The 19,054-nt window shown below is 36.4% G+C and overlaps 1 protein-coding gene across 2 annotated transcripts in view; it reads right to left on the reverse strand.

Annotated features, from left to right (window-relative positions):
- The window catches only part of LOC113228099 (transmembrane and coiled-coil domains protein 2), a 69,919-nt gene that overhangs the window by 20,131 nt on the left and 30,734 nt on the right, over positions 1-19,054 (reverse strand). Inside the window, exons 2-9 of one of the 2 annotated variants that reach the window (XM_026461238.1) lie at positions 18,668-18,828; positions 16,384-16,552; positions 15,768-15,872; positions 6,913-7,031; positions 5,655-5,782; positions 3,086-3,112; positions 1,208-1,324; positions 673-833 (exon numbers count right to left, since the gene is read on the reverse strand). In XM_026461238.1, coding sequence (XP_026317023.1) covers positions 673-833; positions 1,208-1,324; positions 3,086-3,112; positions 5,655-5,782; positions 6,913-7,031; positions 15,768-15,872; positions 16,384-16,539 — 813 coding nt within the window. In that variant the 5' untranslated portion in view covers positions 16,540-16,552; positions 18,668-18,828. The remainder of the gene's footprint in view (positions 1-672; positions 834-1,207; positions 1,325-3,085; positions 3,113-5,654; positions 5,783-6,912; positions 7,032-15,767; positions 15,873-16,383; positions 16,553-18,667; positions 18,829-19,054) is intronic. The other variant, XM_026461240.1, reaches the window with a different exon arrangement.

Below are 19,054 nucleotides of genomic sequence, written 5' to 3' on the forward strand. Positions count from 1 at the left end.
TCGTTGTGTGCCATTCTTCTATGTGGAGGATAAGCGAAAAAAACTGTTTTCAAATGGTTTAAATGTTTACTACTAAATAATGGTCTTAATCGGTCTAACAATATATACGATACTAGTGGATACGATATTGTCTACAGAATGTACTAATTCGTTACATGGTAGAATGTACTTTATGCGATCATACGAAATCCTGAAAACAATAAAATAAAAATCTAAAATGAATTCTTTTAAGAATCAAATATCTATTTTAAATTTTTTTATTGCATTGATATTCAATTATTTTTTGTGAAATTATTCCACTAGTTTGTTATAATTATTAATACAAAGATCTTAAAATAAATATCAAACTCTGTACATAATTTGTATATGAAGATGTTTCCCTTTAAGTACTACAGAGAACCTGCTAAATTTTGGTTTTCAACTGAAGCGTTATATAAGCTATACGTTTATCCCAAAATTTGCTAATAGCCCAGCGGTTTAACGATATGCCGCGCCGCCCAGTGCCCCGGCAGTAGCCATCAGGCGCTTGTCGACATCGTGTCTGTGTCAAATTTGCGTGGTCGTATTTTATTCATATTAATTTACAGCGCGCAGATTGCGGGACGTTAGGGGCGGACCCCCACTCCTCCTCACATCACCTCCTAAAATCGATACTCGCGTTGGCAAACTCACCTCCCAATTCTTAATCCTTTTATTATACCCTTCCAATTTCTTCTGCAGTTGAGCGATGCACAGAGCACTTTTCTGATTCTTCTTCTCAAACACTGCCTTTATACGTTGCAGCTGTTGCTTGTCCGCGTTCGCCGCTAATTTCAGGTACTCGTTTACATTGTCTGTAAAATAAAAATACTAATAAATTCTTTGAAAAAAAAAATGCGCATATAAACACACCCTTTAGTATTATAAAAATTGGGATTCATTTATACAGGCTATCCAAAACTCTGAAATAGCGATCGAACGCATTTGCAATTCTCGCAAATCTTAATATAGCAGAAATCTAATATTGCTCTGTTATCGGTACCCACTTGTGAGCTCGCTTCAGCATTGCACCAATACTGAACGTGTTGTTGTTTATTTGTTTATTTGATGCTGATGTCGGGACTGACCGTACAACTTTTTCAGCACGCGACTTACATGAGTATCTTATATTTAAACTTCTGTGTGAATTTTGTCCTAAACAAACGTCAGAATGTATTGTCAAACTCACCATCTCTTATGGTTTGCTCCAGCCGTATCAGCTCCTTAGTTCTCTCCACTTTGTTGTTCAGATGTGCGATGGCTGCCTGCGCCTTTGATGACGTCACGTTACTTCCATCCAAGTCATCTGACAACATTTTGATGTATTACGTATTATGTTGTGCTCTTTTCCTACAGGTAGAACGGAGTTGTCACGCTGAGGATATAAGGGGCTAGGAGACATCGGGTTCGATTCTCGGCAGAACCATAAAAAGGAAAAATTTTCTATACTGCTTCTGATCTAGATATTCTGTAGGATTAGAACGTCTCGGAATAAAAGTAGTATTAGTATATTTAATAGAAATTGGTTTTGTATTTCTTGGTAACAAGCATTACAATGCAACTACACCAATTACCTGGTGTCCAACTAGGGAATGCCCTTTTTAATTTTATGGTTAATAAAATCTTCTAACCAAATGTTAAGTGTTGTAAAAAATTCGAGTTCCGGAAGTCTACATTTCAAAACTGTTTATTAACCAAAAAAAGAAATAAAAAGGGCATTCACCAGTTTGATACCAGGTTATTGGTGTAGTTAATAGCATAAAAAAATTTAAACTTAAAGAAAATGTAGAGTACGTAATATCAATAAGTCATCTAAATAAAAAAAATAGAACGTGCGATTAGAGAACTATATCATACAACTACGTTACATCGTAGTGAAATAAAGTGAGTATATCAACAAATTCTTCAACTTCTTTCAACAAGTAATGTTTCAAAAACTAATTAATAAATAGGTATTGTACTGCTTTAATTAGGTAGGAAGACTGTTAAACTTTTTTATTATGAAATATTGTTTGGGCTGATTCGACTAATCTTTAGAAAAGAATAGAACAAAAGAAGCAGCCCGCTCAATTGCGGTACGTGCTATCCGTAAACTAAACAAAACTAGTATTTACTCAGGTGAACGGTTGGGGAACATTGTAAAAAAAACTCATTTATTATATGTAGAATACAATATTGTGAAACAAAACATAAATGTATGCTCATTAAAATGTATCAACATCGTTTATTGCGATTTTGTATTTTGTAAAAAGAATACTTTTTGTTAACATATTGAAACAATATATAAGCCGTTCTAACTGATGGCATTAACTAGCCCAATTAATATTTCGTATACTATACATACAACTGCATTATTCTATATTTAACTTAGGTATTATTATACCACCTCTGTCTTTCCTCCTAGTGAGAAATCGCTTCGGGTTTAGTCTCCTCAACACCTTAAGAGAACACCCAGTTACGACAATTAACAACATTACATCAAATAAATACATATAGTAGCTAAATAGTACCTAGCCTAGGTACCTTAGAAAGGTTGTTTGGTTTCATGTACAGAGGGCAGCACATCAAGCTATACATTGATGGATCTTGTTCCGTGACACTGGGGGCGACATTCGAACAAGTGTATATAGCTTGGTGTACCGTTGACTGTATTTCGTCGGCTTATAGCAAGAAGTCATTAGTTGCCATATAATTTATATAGCAATTGATGACTTCTTGCAATAAATCGACGATTTAATATAATTAGGTACAAAATAGTAACAATACTATGAGTATCAGAGCAACGGAACGAAAAAAACACCCAGACCAGAAAAAAATTCAGAAAAGTTAATTTCCCAAATTAGTCCTTCCGGGAATTGAACCCGGGACCTTCTCTTCCAGCGCCCACAGTATAAAGGATCTTATAATTATAACTTGTGAGGACTTCACTCTATTCTGGGTCAAAACCCTAGATTACAGATCACCAGGCCAGCAGGGTCAATAATAACAAATAAAAAAAATGTTTAAAAAACATTATCGCGTTAATATGCATGTAATTGAATGTATTTTTAATTAATTAAATAATCACCTTGATTCGCGTACTCGCTCTCCTGACCTGTGAAAGATAAGAATATATCAATTAGTAATATTATTTTTTTCAGAATTGTCTAAGAGCGAGTCGCACAAAATAAATAATAAAATAAATAATCGTCCTGACGAGCGATTGTCGAATGACGTATTTTGAATAACAATTTGAACTATCGAATGATTCGATATAATGTATCTTTGATTTTACTCGCATTTTATGTTTTTCGCATTTTTAATACTTTTAAAACATTTCATATATTGTATATAGCAAAATATACAAAATTTGTAAGCTCCTCTATATTCTTTCGCAAAGCCCGTACTTTTTTGTTTTTTAGTCTTTATTTTGTCTATCATACGCGTATTTCGTAGTCATTTGTGTTATTTTTTCTTTAATTTCCTATTTAGATAAGTTAATATTTGATAAGTGAAGTATTTACTAACAAAGTATACTGCAGATTGTTTTATCATCGCACTTGCTCGTAAACAGTGTCATGACATGCAGGCAAAGTCGACCGCAATGTCCTAAATATATATGCCCACGGGCTTTTTCATTAGACGCACACACTAATAACGCACACACTAAACATATTACTTTTTTACTCTATGGATTTTTTACGTCAAGATTAAGCAAAAAGTTTTTATGGTGGAAAAATCTGAATATATAAACGTACACATAAAAAAGAAACATTTGCAATTATAAATTACAGTTAATATATATATATATATATATTACTACCGCCCCCTAGTACTCTGCAGGGCCTTCTAGGTGGCGGTAGGGACCACTTTTAGTAGCATTAGAGCTCCTTGTGAAAGAGTTCGTCCGGGTACTGCCACCTTACCTATTTCTGCCGCCAAGCAGTAATGTCAAATTACTGTGTTCCGGTTTTAAAGGGAATGGTTGCTGGACTTGTCCACTATGTCTCAGGGTGACGGGCGCAGTGGCAGTGCCCCTCAGATCTTTGCGATTTAAAGCTCTGAGTGGCACTGCAACTGTTATGGACAGGCGCGTAGCTTACCATCAGGCGCACTTGTTCGTGCCGTCACTTTATATTATAAAAAAAAAAAAAACTTTAGGAAACTATGTTCTAGAACGATGATTCCTAAATAGGTCTATATCGAACCCCAGCGATCCACTCTACCCTAACAAAGAGGCCATAGGTGCATCCAATAGGACCTTAATGGGGTTTCACGAGAGTAGATGATCCACATTACTCAGATAGTACCTATTTACAGGCAGCAGCACATCAAGCTACACATTGATTTTGTTCCATTGCACTGGAGGCGATATTCGAATTGTATAGCTTGATGTTGCTGTTGACTGTACACACATAACACTTTTAATAGACATATAAATTACTCATGAAGCAAAAATTTTGCAACAAACAAAACATTCGGTTAAATAAATATGTTTTTATGAAGTTTCTCACTCTACTGTTAAACTTATCAAAGTGTGTCCTTAGCATTCCGAGGAAATATCCTTCACATTTTCAATAAATTAATGTAACATATTTATAAACTATGTCGTAAATAAAATATTCATAAACCACATAAATTAAACAGTGCTACAGCCAACCGCATACCCAATATCACAATTTAAACATTCTAAAATTTGTAACATTCTTGCATTGACTTACAAATACATATATGGACGACGGGTCTAATACAAAAACCACGAAAAAAATGTCCCAAGTCAACCTATTCGAAATTTAAATTGTTATGTCATCGCAGTATCGCGCTGTCCGTAGAACAAATGAAGACTAAAGCGGAGTGTCGCGCTCTGTATACGATTTTAGCGCCTTACAAGTGCGGACACTTTTTAGCGCGGACCCGACGTCCATATAATTGTAAGTCAATGCATTCTTGTCTTAAATAGTAATTTAAAACTAAGCTGTCGTGTGCACGGAGGTTTCCATTGTAGGAAATTCTTGGATGTACCGTGGAAAAGACAATGAGCGTCAATTTACATTCAAACGGTAATTATTGCGAATATCCTGTCATTTTCCTCAAGTTACAATAAAAAAAAAGCGGTAAAAAGAACTGGCTTGTTCTGGTTTTAGAATATATAACTTAAATACATAAGTAATACATAAGCAAACAGAGTTGTATTGCCCCAAAATCACGTTACCGTGTATAGTGTGGAGAAAGTATACTATTGGTACCTTTGGTTTAACGACCTCAGTGGCCCAACGGTTTGCACTGTGGGCGCTGGTTCAGGAAATCCTGGGTTCGATTCCCGGTTTACCCAATTTGGGGAGTGAACTTTTCTGAATTGGTTGTGGTGGTATCCCGGAGTGAATTTCGTTGCTCTGGTACTCATAGTTAATCCAGGGAATTTCCTAGTTTGTGGGACCAAATAACTGGCGTGGTTGTGTGGAACGTTATTATTTTGTTGAACTACGATACCGCTCTCGGTGTGCCGGTATATTGAAACCAACCAGGCAATGTAAGTGGAACTGGCGTACCTGAGGATTCTGTAGCTTACGTCACAAGTAAAGGCCATAACATCTTATCGAAAACCAATTATTATAGAGAAATCTCCGCTATTTAAATAAGGAGTTATTTATACATACCTCTATAAGCGGGTGAGTATTCGTCTGAAGACAAAGCATAAGACACGTTGGGGCTGAACACAGCGCCTGAGTATTCCGGTGCGAGTATACCCGTAAGAATGGGCTTCTTTTGAGGAGAGTCCTCAAGACTGGAAAATAAATTGTTTAATGGAGATTTGTTACGTTCAAACCATCATGAAGGAGGCATTTTGGCCAACGGATATCATATACCGACTTTTCCGATTACCGGACACCCACGTTGCGTTACACGTCTCTGTCCGTACGTGTAAATAAATAAACAAAATAACAAGTTATTCTAAGGCAACCCCATTCAATATGTACGAAGCACTTTGTTCCCTCCCGGATAGCAAAGGAGTGGAATTTTTTACCTCTCACAAGTGATATCACACTTTGAAACCACTACAACCACTAAACAAAAATCGCGCTTTGTCAAATTTAAACTTATTTTCAGAAACGTTAAAGTTCATTTCTCGAGAGTTATTTTTTCGTTAAGTGACAGCAGTCCACTGAATAATAACTAATAATAACCATTCGATCCGCGATACCGCCTTCAGGTTTGAGTGCTATAAATGTGAGATTTTTTTCTGGATAGATTTGACTTTTTGTGGATTTCACTGTTCGTGTACTCTGCATTAATTGGAATTTGCTTTCAATGTATATGAGTTTATATGTATAGCAAAGGGTCAAATTAAAATTTAATTTTATAATTCTCGCTGCTACATCCAATTATAATAATAATAATAAATATAATTATTAATACAAAGATCGAACACTTAGAAAAAAATCCTTCGATCCAGCCGGATTCCACCCGACGTCTCCTAGCAAACCCTGGCAGACGCTATGCCAGCTAGGCCACAGGACGAATCAGCGAATCTCACGAATTCACCTATGTGCTTGTTGTCGGATCTTTGTATTTGATTTTCAATTATTTTTAGCCGTAGCGCCATCTATGAGAAATCTATGAAAGTATTTCGTCACGTGGCTTAATTAGCATAGTGTCTGGCACGGTTTGTTAGGTCGGTTCGAATCCGGCCGGATCGAAGAAATTTTTTCTAAGTGTTCGATCTTTGTATTAATAATTATAACAAAAAATGTATATAATAATAATAATAAATGTATACATTTAGTACTAGTTGATTATTAGATCTAATGATTGCCAGAACAAAACACTGCCTAATAGAATTTGGAAGAGGATGTTTTTATCGCGTCAGGTCATCTTGTTGTTGACAATCGACGACATGTCGTAAGGAATACTTACTCTCTACTGTTGGCTGTGGTGTTAGCCGACAGTGGGCTGCTTCCCAAGTCCCTGGAATGCGACTTGACGTGATGTGGACCTCGCTCGCCGTGTCGTGATGATGAGCTCGATGACGGCTCCTGTAAAAACAGAAAACGTACATTCCTCGTCCTGATTACTTCGCCAAACTAAATCAAGTCAAGCATAGAGATCCCTGTGAAAGATTTCTTCTAAGGAAGTACTGCCACCTTACTAATTTCTGTCGCCAAGCAGTAATGCGAGCATTATTGAGTTTCGGTTTGGAAGGGTAAGGGTGCTGGTGACGTTACAGGCATATGAGATTTGTCAACTTTTCACAGAGCAGTGGCAGTGACCCTAAGATCTTTGCGATTTAAGGCTCTGAGAGGCACTGCAACAGATAGATAAGCGTGTCGTTTACCACCAGTCACGACTTGTACGTCCCGTCACTTGGTATTTTACAAAAAAATAATCCTTAATGCTTATATAACAAAAATTGAAATTTTTTTAATAGGAAATGATAGTTTTTTCGAGTCTAAATCGCATATATTTTTAACCGTTTTTTAACCGATTTCTAAAAAGGAGTATGTTCTCAATTCTATTGTATATTTTTCTGTGTGTATGTTATGCGATTACTCCCGACATTTGTAAACAGATTTTGATGATTCTTTTTGTTGGAAATTAAATTTGAGAAAAATATTCCACCTCTAAGGGTGGCAAACGAGGCGATGGATCCGGCTTCGCGCACTTTCCGGTAACCGATTCCAATAAAACTTGGCAAGATGTAATTCCACGAACTTACTCTTCAAACCGCAACGCAGAATTGCTCACATTACTGTTTGACGGCAGACATAAGTATGGTACATTATACAGTTACATTACACATTTTAATATATGGGTATTTATTTTTACCGTGTTACTGGAAGGTAGCTAATTATCAGCTGTTATATGTTCTGATTCTGCTATTACTTTTTTATACGTATCAAATACTTTGTGACGTTATACATATACCGGCCATTTAGCGGAACAGAAAAACGAAAATACAAGTAGTAACATTTAGATTTAAATGCATAACAATAAGACCATAAAATCGAAATTGAACACAATGCATTTTTAGTATATTTTGTGAGAAAGCAGAAACGGCTGAAAATTTTAAAATAATAACAGTTTAACATTGGCTAATTCAAAGTTTAATACCTAAATAAAAAATACCTTTTAACTACATGTACGAAACTTAAAAGAACGCACATCCCGAACCACTCGATAAAGTTGTATTAGTAGGAAATTAAAACAAATGAATGAAAAAAATGATAGTCTATTAACTTTTTGTTTTGAAATAAGACTAAATAAAAAGGTTAAACCAGCCAGACTTTTGAAAAAACACTGCATTACTTTGACTTCACGAGTGTCCGGCTAAATGTGCCGGTGCGTGCATATTTTTTGTAATGTATACTTGCACGAGTTGTAAAATCGTTCTAATAGTAAACCTTGTATTAGTGCTCATTACGAATTCGAGGTTATGAAAAAGTCTGTGCAAAATACGTTCATGATAATTGGTAGCCTGCTGCTATTTTTGGATGGACTCTCAGCACGTGTTTTTTGCACAAGAACTCGTGTGAGATCAAATTAATTTTGTTATATATAACTACATGTTATTCTTTTTGTATTATATATTAACATTTCAAACCCCAATTGACAGGAACAATACCATATTATAGTCCTAGACCAGCAAAATGAAAATTGACGACCGTCATAGAAGACACAGAGTTTCATTCGTGTTTCCGTATACTACCTAGTTACACTGAATTTTTTTTTTGTATGGAAAATTTGTACGCACAAAATTTTCTTTTTGAGGTTAAGTAAAAAAAATAATTAACAGTCATGTTAATGGGACACAAGAAAGGTACTTACTAGGACAGACGAATGAAACATAAAAGGTGATAATGATTGTTTAAAAATCTTTAAAAAAATATATTGAACGCTTTATAAATATTTATTTTTGAACGCAGCATAAGAAAAATTTGATATCACATTTTAAGGCTCATATACACTTATCATAATTTCTCCAACGTTAAAAAGATTTCTCATAACTTTGAAGTTGAGAGCCATATTCACGTTAAGGAAGACTTATCGCTTTAGCCGTAGTAAAAGCCAAAGTTGTTACTTACACCAACGTTTTGACAAGTAATTCGTTAGTGTTCAAGCCTTTTAAGTTTCTTAATCCCTTGTCATCTTTGTCAGCTTATTATTTTATAGCCAATGCTCAATAAATAAATAATAAAGCAAATAAACAATAAAATGTCAATAATATAGTAAATTGTAGGGCTATTTTTCATCATTTAGGGAGGAAGGCGTTTAATTAGTCTTTCTACTAGATCTTAGATTATAATTTTAATTGAATCATTTTATTTTCTGACAAATTTTTCGAGGGAAATCGTTATCTTAAAATAATTGTATATTACCGCACACAAAATTAATTCAAGAGAAAAGAAATTTTGGAAATCATGTCAATAATGCAAGTTAACCTGCTTTCAAAAACAAATATATTTTTCATATATTTAAAACAATCATATCTTTTATATTCAAACTAATCTCAGTGTCATATGAATATTATTTTTTAAATTATTTTTGATAACGTATTTAAAATTGTTTATATCCATCTCATCAAGCTGTAGCGATTTCAAAATTTGCGATACCAAATGAGCATGGTGTTTTCAGTAAACATAGTGTAATAAAGAATCCCGTACAACATCTTGTATAACCGATTTGATTACACAAAGCATTTTATACTTGTAATAATAATAACCATTTATGTCGCCAAGCAGTAATGTCAGCATTACTGGGTTCCGGTTTTGAAGGGTAAGGGTGCTGGTGACATTACAGGCACATGAGACTTGTCAACTAATGTCTCAGGGTGGCGGGCGCACTGGCAGTGCCCCTCAGATTTTTGTGATTTAAAGCTCTGAGTAATACTGCAACTGTTATGGACAGACGTATCGCTTATCATCAGGCGCATGACTTGTTCGTCCCGTCATCGTCACTTAGTTATTATAAAAAAATAATAATAATTAAATACCAATTATTATTCTTACAAAGACCGAGCAGACACAGAAAAATTCCGTCGATCTGACTGGACTCACCCTAGTGTTTGTATGCCTAAAAGGGATACTGCTCTTCCTACTGAGCTTTAGACTAAATTATTAATTACGACAGATCTTACGAACTCCTCTATGTGCTTGTCGCGGTCTCTTTGTGTGTTTTTAGGCAGTAAAAACATCATGACATTCATTACAAATAAACATTTAGCATTTTACCACAATGATATTCAATTATTTTTGTCACATTACTCCACTGGTTTGTTATAATTAGTCGGGAGCGCGGCGGGTCTAATTCCCTATTCCCTATTTATATGGACGACAACACTTCGCACGGGCATGTGCGCGCTCCCGACCCGATCTGCGCCCCCTATCAGCACCCGCTCTCTATGTGTTTCAACATTTATTATACAAAGATTGAACATTAAGAAAATATTCCTTCGATCCGGCTGAATTCGAACCAACGTCGTACAGCAAACCGTGCCAGACGCTATGCCAACTAAGCCACGGAACGAACTAGCGGACCTTACGAATTTTTCTATGCGCTTCGTCCAGTGCTTTGTTTTTGCTTTTTTAACGACTTTTTGTCGTAGCGCCATCTGTGAGAAATCTATTTCTTCGTGTTTTGTATTACTTGACTGAAAAATATAAAAAAATAACCTATTTACTTTTACTGCAGTTTTAATTTAGTGTCACTTTTTAATTTACCACTACACGTCCTTTTTAGCACTTTTGAAACAATTTTAAAATGGATTCTGTATTAAAAAAAAAAACTTTAAGGTCACACCTTTAAAAAAATTGCGAGACGCGTTGGTATTGAATTTGCACAAACGCACGTAAAATAGAAATTAATGTCATGACGATACAGGGACTCGAATCCTCAACGTTTCAATACAGAAGTAACCGTTCTGCCACTAACCTACCACCGCCATCATAATCAACTCTGCAAAAACTATTGTGCAGATTTATATTAGTCATTGTGTGTACGTACAATAAAAACTTAATGTTATTTGCGTTGTTTAAATAATCTATATGTAAAAGAATACTAAAAGGTAATAATGTCCCCGTAAAATCTAGGTTAATACAAATCGTAAACCCTAATGACTAGGAGTCCGATTGTCGACTGGTCGTTACCTCTTATTGCTAAGTAATAAATAACCCATTCACCGTACGGTTATTGATTTTGTTTGTCGCGATTGCGAATGAATCTTTTTTTCTTGAGTTATTTGTAAAGTTCTAAATATATACGGGTTTGAACAAACTTTCTGGACATTATGCAATGTTCAGAAAGTTTGCTTTTTATTAAAAACATTTTGCTCTACAACTTACAAAAACTCGTTTTTTAATGATTTCCTAATAAGTCTACCCCTGAAACAAGATAAAATGGGAAGTCAAAAATATTTTCGTCAATATTTTTGAACTTCATAATTCATAACTATCCCTCCGGTTGTGAGGTCGCACCCCTCATGGAAGAATAGCATAAGTGAAGTTACGCCAAAAATGTTTATTGCTCCATTAGATACAGAAAAATATAACCCACATCCACTCCAATACTCGTAACCCTACCGACTAATATTGTCGATAGAGTTACCCTAGGACTCTTCAGCGCCACTGGGGGACGGTAGGGGACTTTAGGAATCTATGGTAAAGTGGCTTAGTTTCACGGTGCATTCGGTCTGAAACTGTAATATCGTGTAACAAAAAATGTATAATGTGTCACTAATATTTTAACCTCAGGGATAGAATGGGAAAAAAGACAGGAATATCAAGAATGGTGTATAGTGAACAAATGAAGATGATCAAAGTGAGCAGCTATAAGGAGGCCAACCTGGCTATGAACCGGGAGAAGTGGAGGTGGCTACACCAACAAGAGTCTAACTCTTAATAATATGATGACTAAGGCTAAACACACACTGGCGCAGGGTCGAAGCGTTGCGACGCGTCTTGTTTTTCGCCCATTGCATATTCATTTCTATTTTCCCATTATTGAGGTACAAATTTGCGTTATACAAATATGGATTCGCGCGTCGTCGCTTGGTTAAAGTCGAGCGGTTTCGCGCGTCGCCGTGCGTTACTTACGCAAGGTGACGCGTAAGACGCCGAGCATAGCGTGGGTCGTATTCCAGAACTCTACTCTAAGCTCAAGTTAAGATTTGAGCAGACTTGAGTATGATTTCTAGTGCTTTGAATCATACTCAAGTCCTGACTTGAGCATTGAGTTGAGTTCTAGAATTCGACCCTGTGATTCGGACGCGCTAATGCGTGCACTAAGCTAGCACTAAAGCACGACGGGGCGCGACTTGCGCGAGAGCAATATAAAGCGCGAGATATTGAAATTGTCTATGCGAGAATAGTAGTATTTAGAGCTTTATGTTGCTCTCGCGCAAGTCGCGCTGTGTCGTGCTAGCCCTACAGAAAACTAGATAAACGTTTTATTTTAATTGCTGTACTATAAATATCACATCAATTTCATTATAATTGAATTATTTAAAAGCGGTGATAATTATTTGGGTCAATATTGTCGTACAAACTGCCTGGGTATCAAAATAATTAGAGAGAGAAGAAAATTATATGCGATAATAATATTTGAATAACGCCGAGCTGTTTAAATAATAGGATTAAGCGCTATCGAGTTTTTAAAAATAACTATACTCATTAGGGCTATCAACTTAACGGTTACGATTAGCGTTGTAATGGTCCGTATAAAGGATCACAAAATTCAACCTTATGTCAATCACGGTTTGACATACTTTTGATTGACGTCGATGCATATGAGAAAATCATTAAAATGAGGTTGATTTTTGACAAATGTATTTTGGAGTTCAAATGCGGTAATATGGGCCCATATTCAGTGTTTCAAACTTCTGAACTTCAGACATGGGTTCCGAAAATGTATGCCATTTGACTTTTAATTTCAATTAGACTTTCAAGGTAGATGATTACGGGCCGGAAAATCTGACGCCGGCTGCTACTTTCACTGCACTACAATTGCTCTATTAAACATGGATATTGTACAAAAAAGGAGGGCTTTCCAAAATTACAGATTTCGGACAAATAATCTTTTAACAGCAGTAGCACTCCTTGTGAAAGAGTTCGTCCAGGGAAGTACTGCCTTAGTACCTTACCTATTTCAGCCGCCAAGCAGTAATGTGAGATTGATTTAAAGCTCTGAGTGGCAATGTAACTGTTATGGACAGGCGTGTAGCATACCAACAGGCGCACGACTTACGTAGTACCGTCGTTTGATATGATTAAAAAAAATCCCACGTCCAAGAATGGCTTATAACAGACTGATGTCATGATTATTCTCGATTTAATCAATGTTGATCGTACCGGGAATCGAAATATTGGACATAACACCTGAATTGCTTAACTATTGAGCCACCTATGGAGTTAAATTCCCGTCCATATTGTCAAATTAATTTTCGTACAATAATCGAATAATTTTAACTTTTACTATACTGAACCAATTTATCATTCATCATATCATAGTCTTTACCGAAAAGTAGGTAAAGGCAAATAAATAGACCAGAATTGTGTATCCAATCATGGCTAATATAAATCCAAGGATTTGAACGAAGTAACCGATCATCAAATCAGTTGTGGAATCATAACAAATATCACTGTGTATTTTGGGTTCTCGTAAACTTTGAACGTAATTCATTTGATGTGAATAATTTCGTGTTGGAAATTATTGGGTGTTACATTATTAACATGCCAACATTTTTTTTAACCTTTATCTTGTGTTTAAAGGGAAAATATTGTTTAAAATTTTAAGTCCTATATGTATATTCTATTAAAGAGCCGTGGTAGAATAATAATTTGACCGTGGATTCAAATACGAACGAGTTTTTCAGACTATGTGAGAAATTAAATTCGAAATTTACCATGAGCTTTTCGGGGAAGGAAAACGTTGTGAGGAAACCGGCACACGTCAGCAAAGCAATTCAATGATGAGTGTAAAGTTCCCAATTGCATTGGACCGGCGTGGAAACTAGCTCAAGCACTCCCATTGCGAGAAGAGGCCCGTGCCTAGCAACGGGATTATATATCGCCCTGTTATTACAATAGTGTTGTAACTCAAAATATGTGAAATTCAAGATTATAACTATCGCTGAACGTAAAATTTGATTCTCTGCAAGTCAATAAAACCGTCGTTAAAATATTGTAAGAAAAAATTAAAATAAATCTACTTAACTCAAAATGAGACAAACTTTTTGTGAGCCAGTTCTGGACAAAACAGTTCTTACTAAAAAATATGAAGTTATTTTTCCTTTTATTGGCAAGTAGAAAATTATACATACATTTTAATTATATTTCGAGGGAAGTAAAAAAAACGTTTCTCATCGTTCACCACTCAAATAATCTCAAATCCTCAAATGTTCACCACTGGTACCATCTCTTATAAAACAGCTCTTTAGAAAAAAAGCGCCCATAACATGGTACCTAAACTCTACAACAAACTGCCACAAAAGTTAAAAATCCTATCCTTGGATATGTTCAGGAGGGAGTTGTCAAGGCAATCGATTAAAAAATGCAATTACACGGTTGATGTATATTTGAATGACAATATAGTGTGAATTACAGTATATATGTTTATAATTGAATTAATTTGATATTTGTTTTGACATTGTATAGATTTATTAGTTGACGTTGTAACGTATTATTTAAAATTTCATAAATTAAGATTAGATTGTACATACATTTTCGTATGCCTCTGTAAGAGGTGCATCATAGCTGTGCTGAAAAGATTGTACACCCTATCATGTTATGACCTATGATGACGAATAAATATATTGATTGATTGATTGATCGTTTCTGAAAAAATACACTTTTTGAGTTAATACACTATTGCATTAATAGTGCGATATGTTTATATAATAATTAAATAAGTATCTATATCAAGAAAATAGCTTACTTTTTAACCGAAAAAAAAAAAAGGAGGAGGTTCTTAAGTCGACTGTATTATTTTGTATATATGTTACGCGATAAATCTAGTTTATGAACCGATTTTGATGAATCCTTTTTTGTTGGATAGAGGGTATGTCAGTATTGGTCCAATTTTTTATTTTGAAGAAAATATTCCAGCTCTAAGGCTGGCAAACTGGGGGATGAATCCAGCGGAAACCGATTTCAATAAAAGTTGGTAAATAAGACTTAATTCTACGAGGTTTTAAATCGGTTTTTTTTAATAAAAAAGTTATATAATATGTTAATAACTCCCTCAATACTTAATAGTAATCCTATACTTAATAACAATTGCTTTAGGAATTGTTGAGCTGCCTAAATAAATATGACAATAGATTTGCATGCCAGTATCGATACAATTTGAGGACAATTTTGTTATGTACCACGCCAGCACATCAAGCTACACATTGACGTATCTTGTTCCGTTGCACTGGAGGCGATTTTCGAACAAAAACATGTAGTCTGATGTGCCGTTGTCCGTACAATCAACAGCACATCAGGCCCTACATTTTGTTCGAAGATCGCCTCCAAAGCAACGAAAAAAGATCCATTAATGTGTACTTTGATATGCTGCCTTCTGTACATTCGTACCACCGTAAAATATATTTTAAGCAAATAGATAAATATCATTCACTCATTCATTCTACGACGTGATGTTCTTTAACAAAACTTATCCAAGACGTGTGGCCCGAAGCTTCTGTTTAAAAGAGATCAGTCCCAGCTAGCGGATTTGTGTATATGGTTTGATATAAAAAAAATCTGCCATCTCGTCGATCCAATGACAAATCTACTTACACTGACATGATGCACTGTAGACTGTGACTGCGCTCTCGATTTAATGACAGCATCATCGGTGACTACAGCAGGGTTTCTCGACAGCTCTGTAGTTGACACGACTGGCTGCGGTATAATGATATTATTACTTATACTGGCAACATGACGCTGACTGCACCGTTGATCTGATGACGACATCATCGGTGACTACAGCAAGCTCTATAGTAGACACGACTAGCTAAGACATAGTGACATAGTCATAGTAAAAGCGTAATGCATTGTAGACGGTGATTGCACTCGTGAATTGATGACTACAGCAGAGTCTCTCGACAGCACTGTAGTAGACACGATCCGATGTGACACAGTAAGAATGTTACTTACACTGACGACATGCCGCACTGTCGATGGTGACTGCACTCGTAGACCTGATGACAGTATCATCAGTAGCTCAGTTCTATAGTAGACACGACTGGGTACGACGTAGTTACATAGCTACACTGATATGATAACATGATCCATTATGGGCAATGTCTGTATAGATGATTTGATGACAGCATAATCGGTGATTACAGCACAGTCTCTCGACAACGCTGTAGTAGACACGACTGGATCATGACATGGTGAGAAAGTTACTTACACTGACAACATGATGCACTGTTGACGGTGACTGCACTCTAGATCTGATGACAGTATCATCAGTGACTACAGCAGGGTCTCTCGACAGCTCTGTAGTAGACGGGGATTGACTTCGACTTGAGCCTTTGCTATGCCCTGTCACGTGTAGCGTGTCCATAGCTTTCTATTAACTGAAAAAGGGGAGAAAGTAATTGATGTATGAATTTATAATTTGGTACTTAGCTAGTTATGTATGGCTAGCCTAATACGTTGGACAATAGCTGCCAGTCCTTGGGTTTCCCATTGCTATATTAAGACCACTTTTGTGGCCCAAGGGTTTGCTTGCAATGAAGGCGCTGGACATTAGGGGAAATGAACTTTTGGAAGTTGCTTTTGATTTGAGTGTTTTTCCGCTCCTCTGATACGCATAGCGGAGAGAACTCCCTAGTTTGGGACCGGGCATTTGATGTGGTTGTTTAACACATTGTTTCTTTTATTATATGAGAACACACACATGGTTATCACTCTCATTGAAACGAAACTAAATTCACGAAATAAAATGAATTAGGTATTCTATATGTTCAAGTCGAGTGGAAAAATGAAAAATAGTCGCGCCGTCAGATGAGGAGATCAGATCCCTGTAGTAAAAATTTTTAGTACCGTTCAGATATAACGCAATTAAGTACACACATCAAAAAAAGTTTGCGATCAATAGCATAAACTCCTATAATTCTTTAAATTTAACTTTATCAAGAAAAAATCTATGTTGTATGCTTTCTTTAAATAGGAATACCCTGTTTGAAATTAAAATATAAAACTATTTTTTATTATTTATTTTAAAAAATTGAGCCATTAATCATAATGTAATAGTGATAGAAATTTCATAGAAAGAAAAAGACTGTTTAATTAAACTTAAACAACAATTTATTATTAAAAGGTGTGAATTCAATATAAAATAACTCCTCCCCTGGCTCGAATACATGCGAAGATCCTCCTGGGCATGCTGAGGATCAAGTTATCCAGCATTTCCTGGGGTAACCTATCCCATTCTTCAATAGCGGCTTCCCTGAGCTCTGGAACTGTCTGGGGACGTGGCTCACCGTTCCATACTGCTCGTTTAAGAGCATCCCACGCATGCTCTATTGGGTTTAAGTCGGGCGAGCCGGCAGGCCAGTCTAATCGTGTGATATCGTATTCTTGAAGAGCAGCATTGACTCGTTGAGCTCGATGTGCGGGCGCATTATCATCGACCAGTACAAATTGGTGCCCATGGTTTACTCGGAATGGTCTGACGATATCATCAATAGCAACTGCTTTGTACATGTCTGCTGTCATGAAGCCCCGATACGGGATCAAAGGCGTTCTAGCTCCAATCATAATGCCACCCCAAAAGGACACCGATTTTCCGCCTTGCTGAACTGTTCCAGTGGCAGTTCTTTGTCTTTCACGGTCGCCTGGTCTTCTCCAGACACGGACACGTCGGTTATCTGGATGAGTGCTGATTCGGGATTCGTCAACGAAGAGACAGTTTTGCCAAATGTTTTCGTCCTCACCTTCTTCATTTTGCCGAAGTCTAGCCCACTGCAATCTTCGTTGTTGACGTTGCCGGGAATTGAGCGGAGCTCGCCAAGACCTCCGTGCTCGTAATCCAGCCTGGTGCAAGCAATTGCGAACGGTCTGCGTGCTAACTTCAAGCCCAGAGGCGGCCCCGACTTCTGCTTTTATTTTAGTGGCGTTGATTGTTGGATCACGGGCTGCCAGCAATCTAATATAGCGCTTTTGGGCAGCTGTCAAAACAGTTGGGCGACCGCTGCGGGGTCGGTCAGCTAAATTCCCCATTCCGTGATACCTCTGCAACGTAGCCACGACACAGGATTGGGATATAGCAAGTCTGCGTGCTATTACTCTCGTGGTGTATCCTTCTTCCCTCAAAGTTACTATTCTAGCTCGTAAAACCTCTGATAATCCTCTTGGCATTTTTTCAATCACAACTTTCCGCGAAAAATATCTTGAATCGCTTATAATTGACTAAATCAGATTTCTGAATGAGCGTAAGCTAGGACTGAAAGCCTTTTTATATGAAAAAACAATTGAACGGGGTCATTGTTTTATGTTCTAATTTATTTTTAAATAAAGAATCTAAAAAGAAGAAAAAATCATAATATAATCTACAGTAACAAAAAAGATTTCAGTTTTTCGAAGTGATCGCAAACTTTTTTTGATGTGTGTAAGTCCCATGTATATTAAAAGTACACTACATACTATAAAAGTTCTTGGTTTTCAAAACGCTTCATTTCCATACTTACCCTATAAGCGTGAACAAAAATACATGTATCACAAGTTCTTTATCAACCACAGCGGGATCACAGACATAACAGCAGGAACTACTATGGAACGTATTGCTTTGCTGGTTAGGTTCACTTCAGGCGTAACGCTTCTTCGGATTCCTCCATTCCTCGAGTAGAACCTGGAAGAATTTAAAAAAAATTAATAATCAGCCTTCGTAGTAACAGCATGTTGTTAACTTCAGAGTCTCGACCGTCTTATCATAAGTAACAAGAGTAGAATTTAAATTTTTATGTCTAAAGGGAGACACGCCGTTGTCCGCTCAGAATATTAATTTGCCGGAAGCTTTAGCAGCAACGGTATGCCGTTGCTGCATCTCGAGAAACATGCATGAAGGGGTTTGCTAA

Source organism: Hyposmocoma kahamanoa, unplaced genomic scaffold (assembly GCF_003589595.1).
Source record: "Hyposmocoma kahamanoa isolate Upper Pololo Valley unplaced genomic scaffold, ASM358959v1 224, whole genome shotgun sequence".
Lineage (NCBI taxonomy): Eukaryota > Metazoa > Arthropoda > Insecta > Lepidoptera > Cosmopterigidae > Hyposmocoma > Hyposmocoma kahamanoa.